The following is a 17,230-nucleotide window of genomic DNA, read 5'->3' on the forward strand; positions in this document are numbered from 1 at the left end:
GAGGCAGCTCGCCCTGGGTGCTGGGACAGCACATACGAGAAAGCTCAGCTACGTCAATGCACCTGATCCTGAACAGTCTCATCTGCCCTGGTATTTCATATGCTTTAAAAAAAAAGAAAAAAATTACTAAAACCAAAAAAAGCAGCATGCAGATCACAGGGCCCAGTGCTCAGCTATTAGGAGACACTGGAGCTGATACTGGTTTTCCAAGGTGAATTTGCCCTACTGCCCACCCGTTGCACCACAGTCTCCTCTCCCAGCAGCGTGGGCCGCGTTACAGGAATACGTGTGGATCCTGCCCCGCTCTCCCACGCTGTGCTGCATCACCGGCCCCTCTGTCCTTGCCACACGTGGGGCAGCGGCCGTGCCGTGTCAGGGATGTGCAGCAGCCAGATGTTCCCAGCTGCAGCCCAGCTCTGCACGTTTCTGCTCTCCGGCACGCTGAGCGCAAATCAGGCCGTCCCTTTCCACAGCTTGAGCGGAGGACTTTGCAAATCAGACAAAATGTGAATGTTATAATGTCCTAGCAGAGCAGTGAAAGGCTTCTCTATGTGTTTGATTTTTGTATCCCCTGAGTTCATTAAAATTCTCTTAAAGAAAGAAAAAAAATCCAACTGTGGGCTTGTTAAAGCTTTAATCATTCCTAAGTGCCTGTGTCAATTGAAGAGCAATTGGATTTGGCACAGCTTGAAGCCTATTTTAGCAGGACAAAAATCTCTATAATCTTTTAAATACAAACATTATCGACTTCTTGAGTATATGCCATTCTCACATGAAAGCTCCCTGCCTACATTACAGCTAAGGACATTGCTAAACACCAATAACTTTCAGGCCTTTTATTATTTTTCTTGCTATTCTGTGGTCTCACTTGGCTTGTTAACTGAATTAAAGCAGGCCTGGATGGCGCCCAGCGAGATGCAACAGCTGAACAATACTAATGCTTCAGTGTGAATATGAGCTACAGGCAGCAGATCCTGTCTGTACCAGAGGAAGGCAGGACGCATCTCACCGACATCATTGCTGGACTTTTCAATCCAGCGTGGGGAGCTGCTGAAAAATGCATTCAGGCAGTTGGGAGCGACTGTTAAACCTCTGCGCGCTACAGCGTTATGTTGTGAGGCCATCTGGTGCTTTGGAGACATGCAAAAGGAAGGAGGGGGAAGAGCTTCAAAAGGCTGAAATACCAGTCTCGGGTCTCCAGAGAACATCCTATGTGTCCACAGCCCAGTCTTAGACACACAGTTCTCCGCACCTCACCCTCCTCTTACCTGCAACCCAGCTGTCAGAGGTGGATGACCACATTCCTTGCTGTGGTATGGTGAAGATGCATCCAGTAAAGTTTCTGAGATACTTGAATATTGCAAGGATAGAGAACCATTTCAGAGTAGAGGCACCAATTCATCAGCCATTTGGCCTTCTGAGGTTTAGTTTATGCAGTAGTATAACTGCATTTGGCCAGGGATGTCAAAGACAACAAGAAAAACTTCCATAGGTATGTCAGCGACAAGAGGAGGATGAGGGAAAATGTGGGTCCCCTCCGGAATGAAATGGTGGAGGGGTGAACTGGTTACCCAGGATATGGAGAAGGCTGAGGTACTCAATGACTTCTTTGCCTCAGTCTTCACTCGCAAATCCTTGAGCCACACTGCCCAGGTTGCAGAAGGCAGGGACTGGGAGAATGCAGAACTGCCCACTGTAGGAGAAGATCAGGTTCGAGAATATCTAAGGAACCTGAAGGTGCACAAGTCCATGGGACCTGATGAGTTGCATCCACGGGTCTGGAGGGAACTGGCAGATTGAGGGAAGTGGCCAGGCCACTCGCCATCATATTTGAGAAGTCCTGGCAGTCTGGCGAAGTTCCTGCCGACTGGAAGAGGGGGAACATAACCCCCATTTTTAAGAAGGGTACAAAGGAAGACCCAGGGAACTACAGGCCAGTCAGTCTCACTTCCGTGCCTGGCAAGATTATGGAGCAGACCCTCCTGGAGACTATGCTCAGGCACATGGAAAACAAGGAGGTGATTGGTGACAGCCAACACAGCTTCACTAAGGGCAAATCATGCCTGACAAACTTGGTGGCCTTCTATGATGGGGTTACAGCGTCTGTGGATAAGGGAAGGGCAGCTGATGTCATCTACCTGGACTTGTGCAAAACATTTCACACTGTCCCGCATGACATCCTTGTGTCTAAACTGGAGAGACATTGATGGATGGACCACTCGGTGGATAAGGAATTGGCTGGATGGTCGCACTCGAAGAGTTGTGGTCAACGGCTCAATGTCCAAGTGGAGAACGGTGACGAGCGGTGTTCCTCAGGGGTCGGTACTGGGACCGGCACTGTTTAACATCTTTGTTGACGACACGGACAGTGGGATCGAGTGCACCCTCAGCAAGTTTGCCAACAACACCAAGCTGTGTGGTGTGGTTGACATGCTGGAGGGAAGGGATGCCATCCAGAGGGACCTTGACAGGCTGGAGAGGTGGGCCTGTGTGAACTGCATGAAGTTCAACAAGGCCAAGTGCAAGGTCCTGCACGTGGGTCAGCCCAATCCCAAGCACGACTCTAGGCTGGGCAAGGAATGGATTGAAAGCAGCCCCGAGGAGAAGGACTTGGGGGTATTGATTGATGAGAAGCTCAACATGAGACGGCAGTGTGTGCTTGCAGCCCAGAAAGCCAACCGTGTCCTGGGCTGCATCAAAAGAGGCGTGACCAGCAGGTTCAGGGAGGTGATCCTGCCCCTCTACTTGGCTCTTGTGAGACCCCACCTGGAGTACTTCATCCAGCTCTGGGGGCCCCAGTACAGGAGAGACATTGAGCTGTTGGAGTGAGTCCAGAGGAGGCCACAAAGTTGATTGGAGGGATGGAGCACCTCTCCTATGAGGACAAGCTGAGAGAGTTGGGATTGTTCAGCCTGGAGAAAAGAAGGCTCTGGGGAGATCTAATTGTGGCTTACCAGTACCTGAAGGGGGCCTACAGGAAAGCTGGTGAGGGACTGTTTATCAGGGAGTGTAGTGACAGGACAAGGGGTAATGGGTTGAAGCTGAAGGAGGGTAGATTTAGATTAGATGTTAGAAAGGAATTCTTTACTGTTAAAGTGGTGAGGCACTGGAACAGGTTGCCCAGAGAGGTTGTGGATGCCCCATCCCTGCAAGTATTTAAGAAAAGGTTGGATGAGGCTTTGGGCAACGTGGTCTAGTGGAGGGTGTCCCTGCCTTCAGCAAAGGGGTTGGAACTAGATGATCTTTAAGGTCCCTTCCAACCAAAGCCATTCTATGATTCTACGATAGTATATTAAATATGTCGGCTGAGTTTCCAGATGGCTTATGCAGTCTTTGTTACCCCATGGCATAATTTACTGTCTTGAAGGAGCAACTAAGTCAGTCTCCAAACACCAGCATTGTTTTCAGAAGCAGAAACGGTGTGTTTCCTCCAAAATCCACTGAAATGACTAGGGTGAAGCATCTCAGAGAGAAGAGTCCTGCACCCCAGCAAACCTCCTACCCTTGCACAATCTCCAGTTGCTCTTTTTGTACCTTGAGGGGTTCAACCCGACTCAGCTTTGATTTCCCTTGACCTCAGTGGGCTGCACTTATTCCCCCTTTGGTTTCCCTGTGGCTGCCTTTGTCAATGTGAGTATTTTATCAGTTTTCCTTTCCCAGGAGCACAACCTTGAAGCCCAGTTCTTCTGTAGGGCCTTCAATGAATAGTAAACCTCTGGATTCTCCTGGTTGTTTGAACCCAAGTTTCTAGAGTTCCAGGCCTTTGGGAAAGCTGGGCTTAAAATTCACCGTCAGAGACGTGATAGCCTGAAAATCAGTATATCCACATGCACTTGCTTATTGAATACCATCACTGTTCACTTAGCTGGCACATAAGATCTCCAAAGAAAGAAGTGAACAAACCCAGCATTAAAAAAGTATTGAGAAGGATCCATGTAAAGTCAGAAAATATCAATATAGCATGAAAGCCAAACCCCACATGTTTATTCTTTCCAAGGTGAAGATTTAGATCACTGCAGGAGCATTCATGCACACCAGTAGGAATGAGTTAGGGTAAGAAAGATGTTAATTTTGGAAGAAGAAAAGAGGTAAAAGGGGGATACCCAAAAAGGATGCTTCCTGCGTTATACAAAACTCACCTAGGACCCTGAGTGTCACCACAGTGCCACAGCACCCAGCGCAGCTCAGCCTGAAGGGACAGCAGCTGAGAGCTGTGCAAATGACGAACACCAGCAGCATCACAGGGAGATTTTTTTGTCTACTGGGTCAGAGCCGCGTAACAGCGCCGAAACAAAGGCTTCTAGCTCATACGACAGCAAAGATTAGGGCTGATCCTTGGCTACCCAGGCTGGGGGCCGATGGTGTATCTCACCTGAGCATGCACCTTCCTTTCTCCGTGAAGAACGCATCCCTTCGCTGCACCGCAGCAGCTCCTGCAGCAGAACAGCTCCCACCCTGCATGGACGAGCGGTTTCCGAGAGTTCTCTGCGGAGCGCTGGGGTACCCTGCTCCGAGAAGCAGAGAGAAGCCAGCAGCTACTGCAGGTACAACAAGAACTGCCAGGACAGGAGAAGTCCCACCATGCACAATGCTGATAGAATTGAGGACAGCAGGCTACCCGGCGTAAGGCAACAGTTTATGCAGAACCAGCAAACGTTTGTTTTGCAGTTCGTGAGGGTTTGCAATTAGTTTATGTAAGCTGTGAAAGATCATTTGAAAGCATCTACACAACGAACAGTTCCCTCTAGAAGCAGGTGGGACCCCGGGCGGTGGGTTTCTGCAGGGCTAAGACCTGCAGCCAGGCTGGTGTAGAACCGTGCGGGGAACTGTGATACACTTAATTTTCATCGCTCATACAACTTACGAATCTTCCTGGGTGCAATGAAATAAGTTTACCTACCCATTTTCTGCTGCAAAGTCATTTCTTTTGCCTTTCCTGGCTCATATGTCACTGTCACTTGTCCCCTGATTGGACTGTCAATGAGCTCAGGGGTTGAAGCTTCTGACCAAGGCTACAGCCAAAGGCATTCAGGAGCTGGACTTGCAGGGCCAGGCTCTCACTCCTAAAGGCCCAGGAAGGTACCGTATGAGGCCACCAGCACCTAGCTTTGTCCATTGCAAGATCCAGGTAAAACACATAAGCCTGTTTAAAAAAAAAAAAAAAAAGTCTTTTCTATTCTGAATTACTATTTAAAAAAATCTTATTTTTTAGCTATAATAGGAGAAAATATCTTCCTCAAAACACTCATGCCTTAACACTGCAATAAGATACATGCAGGTAGAGCCTGTAGAGGCAAAACACTCCAATTTAAGTGGAGTCCTTCTAGGCTCATGTCTCTGTGAATATTTGCTTTTTAAAGGAGGGCAGGACAGATGAGGTCCACATGGAGCAAACAATATTTTGACATGGCATTTCTTGCTAACAGAAGGCAGTTTTCTGTAGAAAAAAGTAGAACTTTTTTCAAACCTTAAGCATCAACTTTCATGAACAGGTCCCACTACAAGTACTCATGAGGGCTTCCCTCCTTGCTCTCTCTTCTGCATGCATCTGCGATGATTTTGAGATTTCCTTCCTGTTGCACATGTATGCACCCTCCCATGAGGTAAGTGAATCCCAAACCCTACTCATCCTAAAGCCACAGGCACCCTATGGACCAGCCTCAACTTCCCCCTCACCGGTGCGGTACTTGTTTAACTCAGCCTGTCCTCAGGCGTGTGCTCGTCCTCCCGGGGTCCCTCCCGTTAACCACTGACTTTCTCACCAGCAGCCTCAGAGCTGGGCGGACAGGACGGACGAGTCTCTGTGCTGACACGGCAGCTGGACGTGCCCAGAGCAGCATGACATCAGCCTTTCTCACAGTTGTCGTGTGGCACTGCGTCACACTAATGCAAGCCCTCCAAAAGTTCATTTTGGCATTGCTGCTCTCCGGTTTTCTCTCTGTAGCAAGTATGGGATATAAGTGGAATTACTTCCCCCTTAACCTCCCACACATCCCTCTCCTCTAATCTTTCTATGATTTATTGCCCGACTTCCCCCTCCTCCAGGGAGCTCTTTTATCACTCCTTAGCTCTCACCACGCGTGCAGGGTTTTGTTTTGGGTTTTTTTGTTTCTCATTACCTGGTGGTTAATCAGTGGGCTGCTTCCTCCCTCAGCAACGAAGACAGTAGCTAACAGCACACCTCACTTCTGTCTCTTGGAAAACAATGGGATGTTTCCTCCTTGCTCTGCACTTTGACATTTTTGTCACTATGGCTTTTGCATCGTATCAGGCAGGAGCGTTCACACCCCTCTTCTGCTCAAAATGCACAAGCCGCACAACATCCAACTCTTCTTTCTTGGAACTCAAATAAAAATAAAAACCTGCATTCACTTCTATAGTCTTTGTTTTGACCTAAGTTTCACCAGTTCCAGTATTCTTAAAATCTCAAAACTCTTCAACCATTTCTGTGCCTAAGAATTTAAAAACCAAACCCAGCAATGGCCTCTTATTTTGCTTTGACTGAGAGATGAAAGCAAGGCATCAAGGTGAGATATGTATCATCTTAAAAGAACAGGAAAAAAGTTGAATAATACACAACGATGCAACTTTTCTGTTATTTTATTGATATTAGTGAAGAAAAATTTAAATTTCATCTTTCTGATGTGTTACAATTGCTTTCTCCGGTGGGTGGACAACTCCTACTGCTTATTTAAAGGCTAAATAATACTTCCCGATTGCATGATTAACTTCTACACTTTCATATGGTATTGCTTTCTTCCTCTGGGTATATAAAATGGTCCGTAAATCCATGATTTTTTTCAGAATCAGCTGTTATTCTATCTACTGTTTTAAGATACATTCAAATAAAAAGATACTTAAATTTACTTGCAATAAGTGCACACATACAACAGCAAAGAGAGCTGATGACATTTTACTAAAACATTTTAAGTTCATAGAATAAATAGAAGTCTTCAAACACATGCAGTAACTGACCGATGTGTTTTTTCTTTCTCAAAAAAATATCCTTAGTGTCCATAGCACTACTGCAATAACTACTTCATTCAGGAAAACAAACAAACAAACAAAAACAAACCAGAAACACCCACCTATCTCTCGTCACAAAGACTAAAAGACAGTTTCGGTTATAGAAGAAATTATCAGTGCTAATGATTTAGTAACAGTCTGGTACAAACGGCAATTCACGGCAATTACGTGTAGCGTGATTACGGTAACAAACAGGGAGCTTGATTTAGATGCCACAAGAAGTGCAAGGAAAAGCAAGCGGATGTTAAATCCTCCCCTCATCACTCCTCTCCATCCCCCCCTTCCAAAAAAATACAGGTCTCAGCTCAGCTCTAGAAACAAGCTCCCCCCAGTCTGCTCCAGTTCCAGGATATTTCAGTTCTTTCTACAAGCACCCAGCAGAAGTTTGGGAGAAACAGAGGAAAAAATTGCAATATAAATTAGGATCACCTGGCTGTAACTAAAGGTTGTGTGAGGTCCTTTTTCAGAAAAGAAACAAAGGTAGGGGTTATATGTTTAATATTAAAGAGGTGTTTTTTCAGTTTAAAAATACTGTGGAATGAAGCATTTCCCACATTTTTACCACTGCTCAGGTCTAACTTCAGATAAAAAAGGTTTCTCTGAAAAAAGAAAACAGAAAGTAGGTGGGGAACATTCTCACCCTGCTTTCAAGGCCATGGTCCTCGACACGCGTGAAACCTGAAGATCAGCACGAAGATTGCAAGTTGCTCTTTCCACAGCTTGTACCATCCTGTTACTAAATGTTTTTCTGTGGTTCTTTGCTGAGGTTTCAAGGACGCGCTTTTTCCTAATACTGGTTTTGCTACATGTTCTTTTATAACATTCTTATCTGTCAATCTGTTCCGCAACTTTGACTTCTAGGAAGTCACTGCCATGTTTACCTCGTGAGTTGTGAAAACTGTTTTCTTTGGGGACACTGACAAAGCATGTTTCAGTGGTGGCAACACGTAGTAAAGCATTTTCCCTTCCACAATCCAGTGCAGCATTGAAAAACAAAACAAAAAAAGCAGTCACACAGAGTGTAAGCGTGCCAAATGAAACAGCGGTGGTAGGAATATGTCAATATTCCAGGTACCCAGTAGGCCTGCTGACCTCACCACAGTATTAGTTCAAGTTTAGCACCTCCGGGAGGAGGAGAATACAGAACAGGGAAAAAAAAGCGTCATCCATTCAGGCATAATAGCCAGGCACTCCGATAACTCAGCTCAACTCATCTACAGAAGCAAAATTAAAACTACCGCATGTTAAACTGAGTGCTTTTTTCAGCATTTAACGAAGCACAAACGCTCCCATGCTTCAAGTGATGTAATGCGAGGTCTCACAAAACACATTCAATAGCTTCCCATGCACCTTCGACTCAAGTTAGGCTAGCTACAGAATTCATGTTTTCCTAGTCAAGTTATTTTTTGTTGGTTTTGTTCTTTTGTTTTTTTTCAGTGCATCTTAAAAAAAACCCTTTTCAAAAGGTTAGCAAGTTAACCTTAATACAGCAATCATAACGTAGAGCCTTTTGCACTCAATTGAACAGTAAAATAATCCAATTAGTTACAATAGATCTGGTACATATTTACACATTTTATACAAAGTTTACACATTTCTCCCATTAGGCACAAAGTTGATTTGTCAAACTCAAGAGGCAATGAAGGGGTGGGTGGGGAAAGGAAAAGGAGATCGGAGAAAGGATCTGAGTATTTTTATTTAAAAAGACTAGCTGTAAAAATAAAGTCCTTCATCGTAAGCTAGTTTGCTTCGGGAGCTTGGTTCCCATGAGGATCCCCGAAGTGAGAGACGTTGGGCCTTTCATCTGCATGCTGGAACCCACCATGGTGGGGAAGCTCCGATTCCTTCGGATGCCAGTGTTCAGCTGGATGCCGCCGATGGCACTGGTCACGGCAGGGCAGCCCAATGGAAGACCGTCTGGTGCCAGGCCTCCAGGAACAAGGGCCCTCACTGGTCCTTGTGCCCCACAGAGAAGAGGTCCCTGGTCATCAGTTAAAGGAGGAGCTGATGTTTGCCCTGAACTCACAACTTTGGCGATACCAAACCTCTTGACTTTGTCCACGAGATTAAGGTTGGAAACAGACACGTCGGTCTGACTCTCACTGTTCCTGATGTTCTTTTTATTCCTCACCTCCTTCAAGATTGAACTAGCAGGCTTCGAAGCCAAGAAGTTGTCATAAGGTGGGCTGGTGCACTTGAACTCAAAAGACGGAGGGGAAGAAGAAGGCGTCTGCATAGGTGAGTTTGGTGGAGTGGAAGGAATGATCGCCATTTTAGGGAGGTACGTGTTGAGGAGGGTGCCTTTGCTGGCTCTGTCCCAGCCCTGCGGATTGTACACCGCTGCCGAGATGCCCCTTTCCTTCAGCAGCCACACCAGCCCCAGAGACGTGCTCATCGTCGTTGTGGATTCCCGGAGGTTAGTGAAGGATTCGGCCAAACTCAGACGCCGAGGAGTACAGGGAGTAGCCACCGGGGTGCCTTTCAAATTGCTAATGCTGCCACAAGCTGGAGTAGGTGCTGCGTTAAGGCTGAAAGCAAAGGAGCACACAGATTATTCTTTCCCCTAGGGAATTAAAACCTATTGCAAGCAAGATTTTTAACCTGAATAGGCCCTTTTATCCATTTTGAGAGCGATAAGGAAACTGACAGTTCCCAGCTCCTCACAAATGTGACGTCAAGTCCCAGGCCTCCAGGAACAAGGGCCCTCACTGGTCCTTGTGCCCCACAGAGAAGAGGTCCCTGGTCATCAGTTAAAGGAGGAGCTGATGTTTGCCCTGAACTCACAACTTTGGCGATACCAAACCTCTTGACTTTGTCCAACGTCATCTCTTACAAAACACATCTCTCCACTTTGCACACTTCACCACCCAGTCTCACGGGATTAATACATTCCCCCCCCTCCACATCTCTTCTGATAAACTATTAAACTGACAGGTTTGTGATCAACACCTTCAGTTTTTCTTCCTGATCTATTGGCTGTCACAACTCCCAGTTGCTTCCATGAGACAAGGAAATGGGGGGACTCAACCAATGACATAATAAGCAAGACAGATTTACTTTTTAGTGTCACTTCTGAGCACACAGACCTGCCAGTTCTTCTAGTACTGCTGGGTCATAGCAGAGACAGCGGCAAGGGAAGAGGGGAAAGTTATTTGCTACAGAAGCATTTGCAGCAAAGCCGCTGGAAGTTGGCGTCGCCACCACCATGCACATCTGCAAGGTCACACCCTTCTTCCCTTCTTATGTTTGCTAGTTGAATTTGCTTTCATTTAAGGGGAAGGGGATGTGGGATCTGACTTTTGATGGAGATGCACAATGGTGTGAATAATCATCAAAAGCAATGAGAAAAATATAGTCAAGCTCTTGGCTGTCAACTGGCCAATGGGTAACTGATAGCAGAAAACCAAGCTGACAAAAAGCCATTCTACTGTTAATTTGGTAAAACATTAGTTTCTATAGTTTGAAACATGTCTAAATTGCTCCCCAATTTCAGTTCTTTCTTCTCAAAATAAACTATGTGCAGACAGTGGACAAGAAAACATTAAATGGGCAATAATCTGCACATTTAGAACAAGCAACAGCCATTACATTCTTAGGTTTAGTGCTGTCTTACAGCATTCTGTTTTCTTAAGCACACCACTGCTAGCTATTAGGGGTTGGGATTTCTCGAGGCATATCAAATAGCATTCATTCTCGTAGACCATCCTCTCCTCAGCTGACCATCTAAATGAACACAGACTCAATGCAGCATCTATTTCCAAAGAATTACCAACACGAAGGAGACATTCCAAATCCTTTGTGCCACAGTACGAGATCTCATGGGCACTGAGGTTTGAGTGTTCCTGGCACTACAGTGCCATCCTTAAAAACTTGTTTCTTATAGATCAGGTTAGCCACAGCATGTTTACCTAGGGATAATCCCCACTCAAAATTTATGGCAGCCCAAGGTACACCATTCATTGAATAAGTCATGGTGTACTCAGTTATTCCAGAAACAAGGCATGTGGGACATCCACGATGCTCCAAATTCATGTTGATTTGGGAGAATCCCAAGGGTTCCAAGCACCTTAAAAAAACCCCACAACTTTGCAACTATTTCTAACCATACTCAAATGACGTTTTTTGCCACATATACAGACACAAAAAAGTAAATTCCATTGTAATATCTCCTAGGCATGAATTCATCCCCTCTAATGGCATTTAAAGGGTCTTGAACAATGCAACACTTGATGATAACAGGATTCACCGACCTCAGAGCTCACCGCTGTTCAAAGAAGGAAATCTTCCCCTTTATCTTGCCAGGTTATAGCAAGTAGAAGACACTCAGCAAAGAGTCAGATAAAAACCACAGCCAATGCAAGAGAGTGGGAAAACTAAGCAACTGGGAGGGGAAAGAACAGGAGAAAGAGCGGGATCTTCCCTTTTCAGCAGAGCCACGCTGTTAGATTCGCTCAGCTATAACACACAACATTAACTTAAGTTGGGTTCCCTGTACCAAGAAATGCATCAAGTAGCCACACTGAGACAATCTAGTTAGATTTCCAGGTGTAGAGAAGCCCCAGGTCAATGAATGAATCACATCCTTTTTGCCCATTCGGGCAAAAGGGCCTAGATGATGTGCTGACTGGAATTTGCAGTCTCATTTCACCTTACATTAACAAACTCTGGGTAGCCAACACTACTGTGAATGTCAGGTTAGAGATCCCGGAACATTTGGTTCTGAGACAGTTTCTGATGCACTTAGAACTTTATCTAATGGTATATAGTGATCAGCTGACATGAGTTAATACAACACTACAAACCCTAGTCCAGTCATCTTCTCAAAGTCAACAGTACTTTAACATCTTTAAGGCACTCCTTATTTAAGGATATATTAGCCTGATGTCCTATGAAATCTCAACTCATGTGTTCTCTCCATGATTAAACAGAATCTGATCAACACAATCTCTACAGCGATTTGGAACTGTACCAACTTCTACCATAAGCAAGTGAAACTGCCAAAGGATTTTTACCCTGCAGTTGCAGTTCAACAAGAGGAATCCCGTATATTCCTACTTGTGAACTGTAGTGAAACACATGTTTGAGAAAATTAGTATTAAGAGCGGTGTAATCTGAAAAGCAGCCTTGCTAAGTGGCTCTGGAATTGATCTTCTTGCACCCTCCTGCATGCTGTGGCCATCAGTGCACGTGGCGGATGTGCTAAGACAAGCTCTCCTTATGTCCTCTTCGTTCTGCCTGGACTGGGTCAGCAGCAGGGGAGAAGGACTCCTCACAGCAGAGCTAAGGAGGCCACACACCCACTGCAGCAGCACACATGCACTCTGAAGGCAAGGCTGAGCGGAAAGGAGAAGTTAGTTCACAATTCTTCTATTAAGCATTGATTCAAGCTGGACCTTCATAGCTCTGATCCCAGTTCACGGCAGCACTCAAAAGCAGTGACAGCCACTGCAATTCATCTCCCACACTGGCTAAACACAGAAGTACAGAAGAAGTCTTGAAAAGCATGAGGGAAGGAAAAGAAAGAGAAAGAGAACTTACTGCATGAACTGACTTTCTACAGGGTATGACCAGGTACGTTTTGGAAACCTAGACACAGGGTGTTAATTATCAGGCTAAGATGTCCTAGTCACGAGATGAAAGCTACAGCACTCCAATGGCTTATTAACGCCAACAGCTTCGTTCTTTCCAGCTCCACAGATATTTAGATCAGTATTTCTACCAATTTGTCAGCACAGGTACATATTGCAGTCAAAAACAAACAAAAAAAAAAAAGACATCCCTGCAAGAAAGCAGTTATGTAAGTGTTGCTTTTTTTGGTATTGCTTTAACCAGGAAATATTTTCCCCATCAAACTGACCAACACTGCAGAGCAGCCCGGACACAGCCACAGAAACAGACTCAAACTGGCCTCAGCAACTCAGCCCAGTGACAAGTTTCAGGGTTAGATTGAGAAAAGAAACAAATAAATGAGCACCTCATTTAGCTAGATGAAATTTAGTCAGGTTAGAGCATCACCTGGGTTAGAGGCTAGGTTAAAACACAGCCAGGTAGGTAAATATCAAAATTCTTTGGGTTAGCTGGTGCCGCACACACTGGCATTCCTTGTACGTGACCCTGCCAACACAGACACGGCTGGCAGCGTTGCTCACCCCCTGCCACGCTGGGTCATAGTGTCTGCCCTATACCTCCTCTCAGCATAACGACACATAATGAAGTTTCCTCGTCCTCCTCACATGACCTGCGAAGAATCATTTATAGTTGGTAAGGAGGAGCTCCTTAAACACGTCTGCTGAAAACATCATATTGTTTATTTTTGCTCTTTTTCCTCCTGAATGAATGATGAATGTTGGCATAACTAAGGCACCTGAAAATGTACTGAATTCAGCTGTCAGTTACGGCTGATTTGTTAGATTAAGTAACCAGCCTAATCAATGAGTTTATTATGACCACAGTAAACAGCAATTCAGCAATAAGAATAATAAAATAGACCTGCAGCTAAGTAAAAGGATCTCTTCAGTAACAGCGTTGAGGGGAGAAGATGACAGAAAAAAGTAAAGGAAAACCAGTCAGGCCACAATTAACTAACTTTGTTCAGAAAAGGAAGCAGAAGAGTTACATTTGATCATCATCCGTTTCCTTTCCACCCCGCAGGTTTCCATATTTAATACCCTTACTTTTCATGTGTTCCTTAGGTAGTCAGTGCCCATCTCATGTCTAAACAAGTTTAGACACATCATCTCTGAATGGGGACCTACACAATGGTGCACTCCCACACAGGAGCTGGAAGGGGCAGAGAAAGTGATGGGGCATTGTCCTTCTCAACAGAAAAAAACCATGTTCTTTACATATGGATTTGCTAAGGAAGGAGAGTTCCCTCTTTAGGTATGACATTCACTCACCCTCTCTGGTTCTCAGATCTTGCCCTTCTATAAGGCTACAGAATTGCCTCCTATTGGCATGTACTGCCTATACATGCCAACTGCTATTATTAAGCCAGTTCATTCCTTTCAGCTTGGCTACTGTGAACTCATTTCCAACAATTACATCAAGGAACAAAGTAGACGACTCCCTGTTTTTGATTAAGGCATATTTCCTCCTCCATTCCTCACGTATTTCCTGGATTTCTTTACCCGCACGTCCCTTTTTCTTCTGCGCCAGAGATTTAGATTTTTCCTCCCTGGAAAAATCTCTTTCTCGTAATTTTTTGAGAGAGACCACATTCTGGACATTCCCACATGAGGACTACAACTAGTTTGGGATCAAGGGTAGTCAGGTTTGGATACTGGAAACCAACTTAAGTTATGTCTGATCCTGCAATATTTTAAATTAGAGATAACAAAAATTAAGATATTTTTGTTGACTTTCTACAACATTATACATGCCTCTCAAATAAAATCAGGTTGAGGTAACTCAAAATGGGAGAAATAATTTGGGGGGGTGTGTTGCAATTCACCAATGCGGCTAATGCTTTTGCTTATGCTCATTACTTTGCATTTTCTTACAGGGAAAACTCTGACAGAGGTGAAGGCTTTGCCATCATGGGAAACCCTTACCTTGGTGTGACTCGTGTGAGTTCATCGGAAGGGTGCAGAATGCGGCAGGTGGTGAAGGTGAAGGTGGAGTTGGTTTGTGACATGCACTTCCCAGGATGAGGTACTAAATTAAAAAAAAAGCAAATACTTTGCATTTTACACAGAAAAGGGGAAAACCAAACTTCTGTGTACTGGTAAGACAGATGCAAAAAGTGATGAGGTACCTCGGACAGGATCAATGCAAGAAAGGTGAAACACAGAAGCGTTACAGCGTTGTGACAAACACTTGTTCTCCAAAACAAACACATCTAGGACTCCGAGGCTGGTGCTAAAAGGGTCTGCTGAAACTTCCCCATGATCACTAACACTGTAGATAAGTCTTGTTCAAAACAAATTTAGACACAGCAGTGCTTGAAACGCTAGTCCTCATCTAAACTAGCGACTTCCATTGGTGGAAATTTCAAGCAGCGTTTTCTAGTACCAGCTCAGGAGCACTAAAATCTTCTGAATGCTGGTGCATTTCAGCTTTTAGATTGATCCCCAAAAAGGTATCCTCATCACTCCTCAGTAATGGATCCAGCTCGCAACAGGAACACAGACTGAAAAGCTGGGGACGGACACATAGTACTGTTTCTTTATCTCTGGCTTTTTACATTTACAGTAAGGAAAGTGATAGGTTTTTGGATCCACTACTGTACATCTGTGACATTTCTCTTGTGCATGTGTTTAGGTTCTTTAAGAATGTATGCCCTCAACGGCACAACAGCAGGGTTTTTTAATATTTGTAAACAGTGTAGTAAAGCATTTTCCCCACAAATGCGGCTGTAAAAATGCCACTCTGTCAGTACATCAGAAATTTGGGAAAGAAGCAATACAGCTCATCATTTAAAAATTGAAGGACCTAGGCCAACTTCTTTCTTCTTAGTAGAGCTACTTCTGTGGATATACTAACCTGCTGTATAATGCAGCTGTGGCCATTGCAAAATAACTACAAAATTTAAGAGCCATGCATCTGAAAAGCTGGTTGAAAACCACCCAGAGTTAAATATTACATCAAAGGTATCATGATTGCATAGGTTCTCTTACTCAGTATCCAAACTTAGCAGTGGTCAAAAGACATGCACGATAAAAACCATGTGCAGCTCCCTCCCTCTCAGTCCCACCCAACCCTCTGAGCCATTCCCTGATTAAGCCACATTTTAATACCACAGTACACAACTATCCAACACATTGCAAAGGACAGACAGGCAGACCAACCAGACCAGACACCATTCTGAACTTCCAGAGATGCTTAGCAGAAGCAAGGCGAGTCTTAATTGTGGCTGTGTTCCCTTTTTCATATCTAAAGTATCACAGCTCCAAAATAGCGTGTGCATTTAGGTAGTCCGTTAAGAACACATATAAGCAGTGTGTGAAGGCTAGAGCATGGGGAGTGTGAACAGTGGAAGCAGAAGTGGCTAAGCAAACAATGTGAGGAAACTTCTAGTCAGCACTGGAACGTACTGCTGTACATTAGAGAAGGATATTTCTACAAAACCCACTGGAGTGTCATGTTAACACACTCAAATGTTAGCACGGCATAACATAACAACAAGCTCTACTTCACCTCCAGAGACGGTAATTATGATGCTTCAGGAATCCAGTTGCTTTAGAGATTAGTGGGAGCACTATAAAAGCTATTACAAGGGAGCACAGCCTAGCAATCATGATTCTCTCCATATTGTAGAGAGTTAAAAGAAAATCTGGAGAAAGAGCTCAAATAACTGGACATGAAAAAATTGGTTATTTAGAGAAAACAAAGGACTTCAACAAGAATCAAGTAGAAACAAAGCGATTATCCCTGGATGATGAATAGAGAACAGAATAAAGCAATGCCGGTTTAAGATTGCAAGCTCAACCCAAAGCACATGGCTGTAATACAATAAGTGCATTTTCCCCATTTGTAATATCCACTGGGCATCCCCTCAGATTGGAAACAGGCACATTGAAGATACATAGCTGCATTAGCAAAAGCAAGACTCATTGCTATTAATGAGTCAGAGATAGGAGAAGGCTGCTAAAAGTAGAGAAATCACTGACTCTAGGAAAAGCAAACAAATTTAAATTATATATATGTAAAAAAAAAAAATCAGTTTCCAAAGATGTATTCCACCCTCAAATACCACTAAGAAAGTCCTGTACCAGCTTCATCCTCCATCAGTCAACAATGGGGTGTATCATATTGCTGTAGCATTTTCCATCCTTTGGTCACAATACAAAGAGAGTGAGAACCTGTTGCTGTAAATGAACAAAGTTTATAAAATAGAAACAAAACGATTCACTCCTAACCTAGTAATGTTACACAAGAATGGCCATCTCCTGAGTTGGTGTAAGTTTGTGAGGAAGTAATACATAAGTTTATAATAACAGAGAATATCTTCACATGTTCATACAGCAAAGTATTATTTTAAATATAAACATCTGCTCCATGTGACTCTGAAACAAAATGTTTTATTTATACCCTCTTTTTCAAAGTAGTAGATGATTAACAATGAGGCTTCATATCGGTATGAAAAAGAATCCGTGCATAATTCAGTGTGTAACACAATTTGCAGAAACATCACGTAATTTCATCCATCAGGAAACCACAAACTAAACTGTATTTGCATTTTCCCCCTAAATTAAAAGTCAAG

The 17,230-nt window shown here is 44.1% G+C and overlaps 1 protein-coding gene across 10 annotated transcripts in view; it reads right to left on the minus strand.

Moving 5' to 3' along the window:
- Window positions 1-6,584: 6,584 nt before the first annotated feature.
- Window positions 6,585-17,230, minus strand: part of TRAK1 (trafficking kinesin protein 1) — a 440,848-nt gene continuing 430,202 nt past the window's right edge. For 9 of the 10 annotated variants that reach the window (XM_075745579.1, XM_075745575.1, XM_075745574.1 and 6 more), the window contains 2 exons: window positions 14,580-14,682; window positions 6,585-9,554 (listed from right to left, as the gene is read on the minus strand). In XM_075745579.1, the coding sequence (XP_075601694.1) occupies window positions 8,756-9,554; window positions 14,580-14,682 (902 nt within the window). In that variant the 3' untranslated portion in view covers window positions 6,585-8,755. Of the gene's footprint in view, window positions 9,555-13,175; window positions 13,265-14,579; window positions 14,683-17,230 lie in introns of all 10 variants that reach the window. The other variant, XM_075745581.1, reaches the window with a different exon arrangement.

This window comes from Balearica regulorum, chromosome 2, assembly GCF_011004875.1.
Source record: "Balearica regulorum gibbericeps isolate bBalReg1 chromosome 2, bBalReg1.pri, whole genome shotgun sequence".
Taxonomy (NCBI): domain Eukaryota; kingdom Metazoa; phylum Chordata; class Aves; order Gruiformes; family Gruidae; genus Balearica; species Balearica regulorum.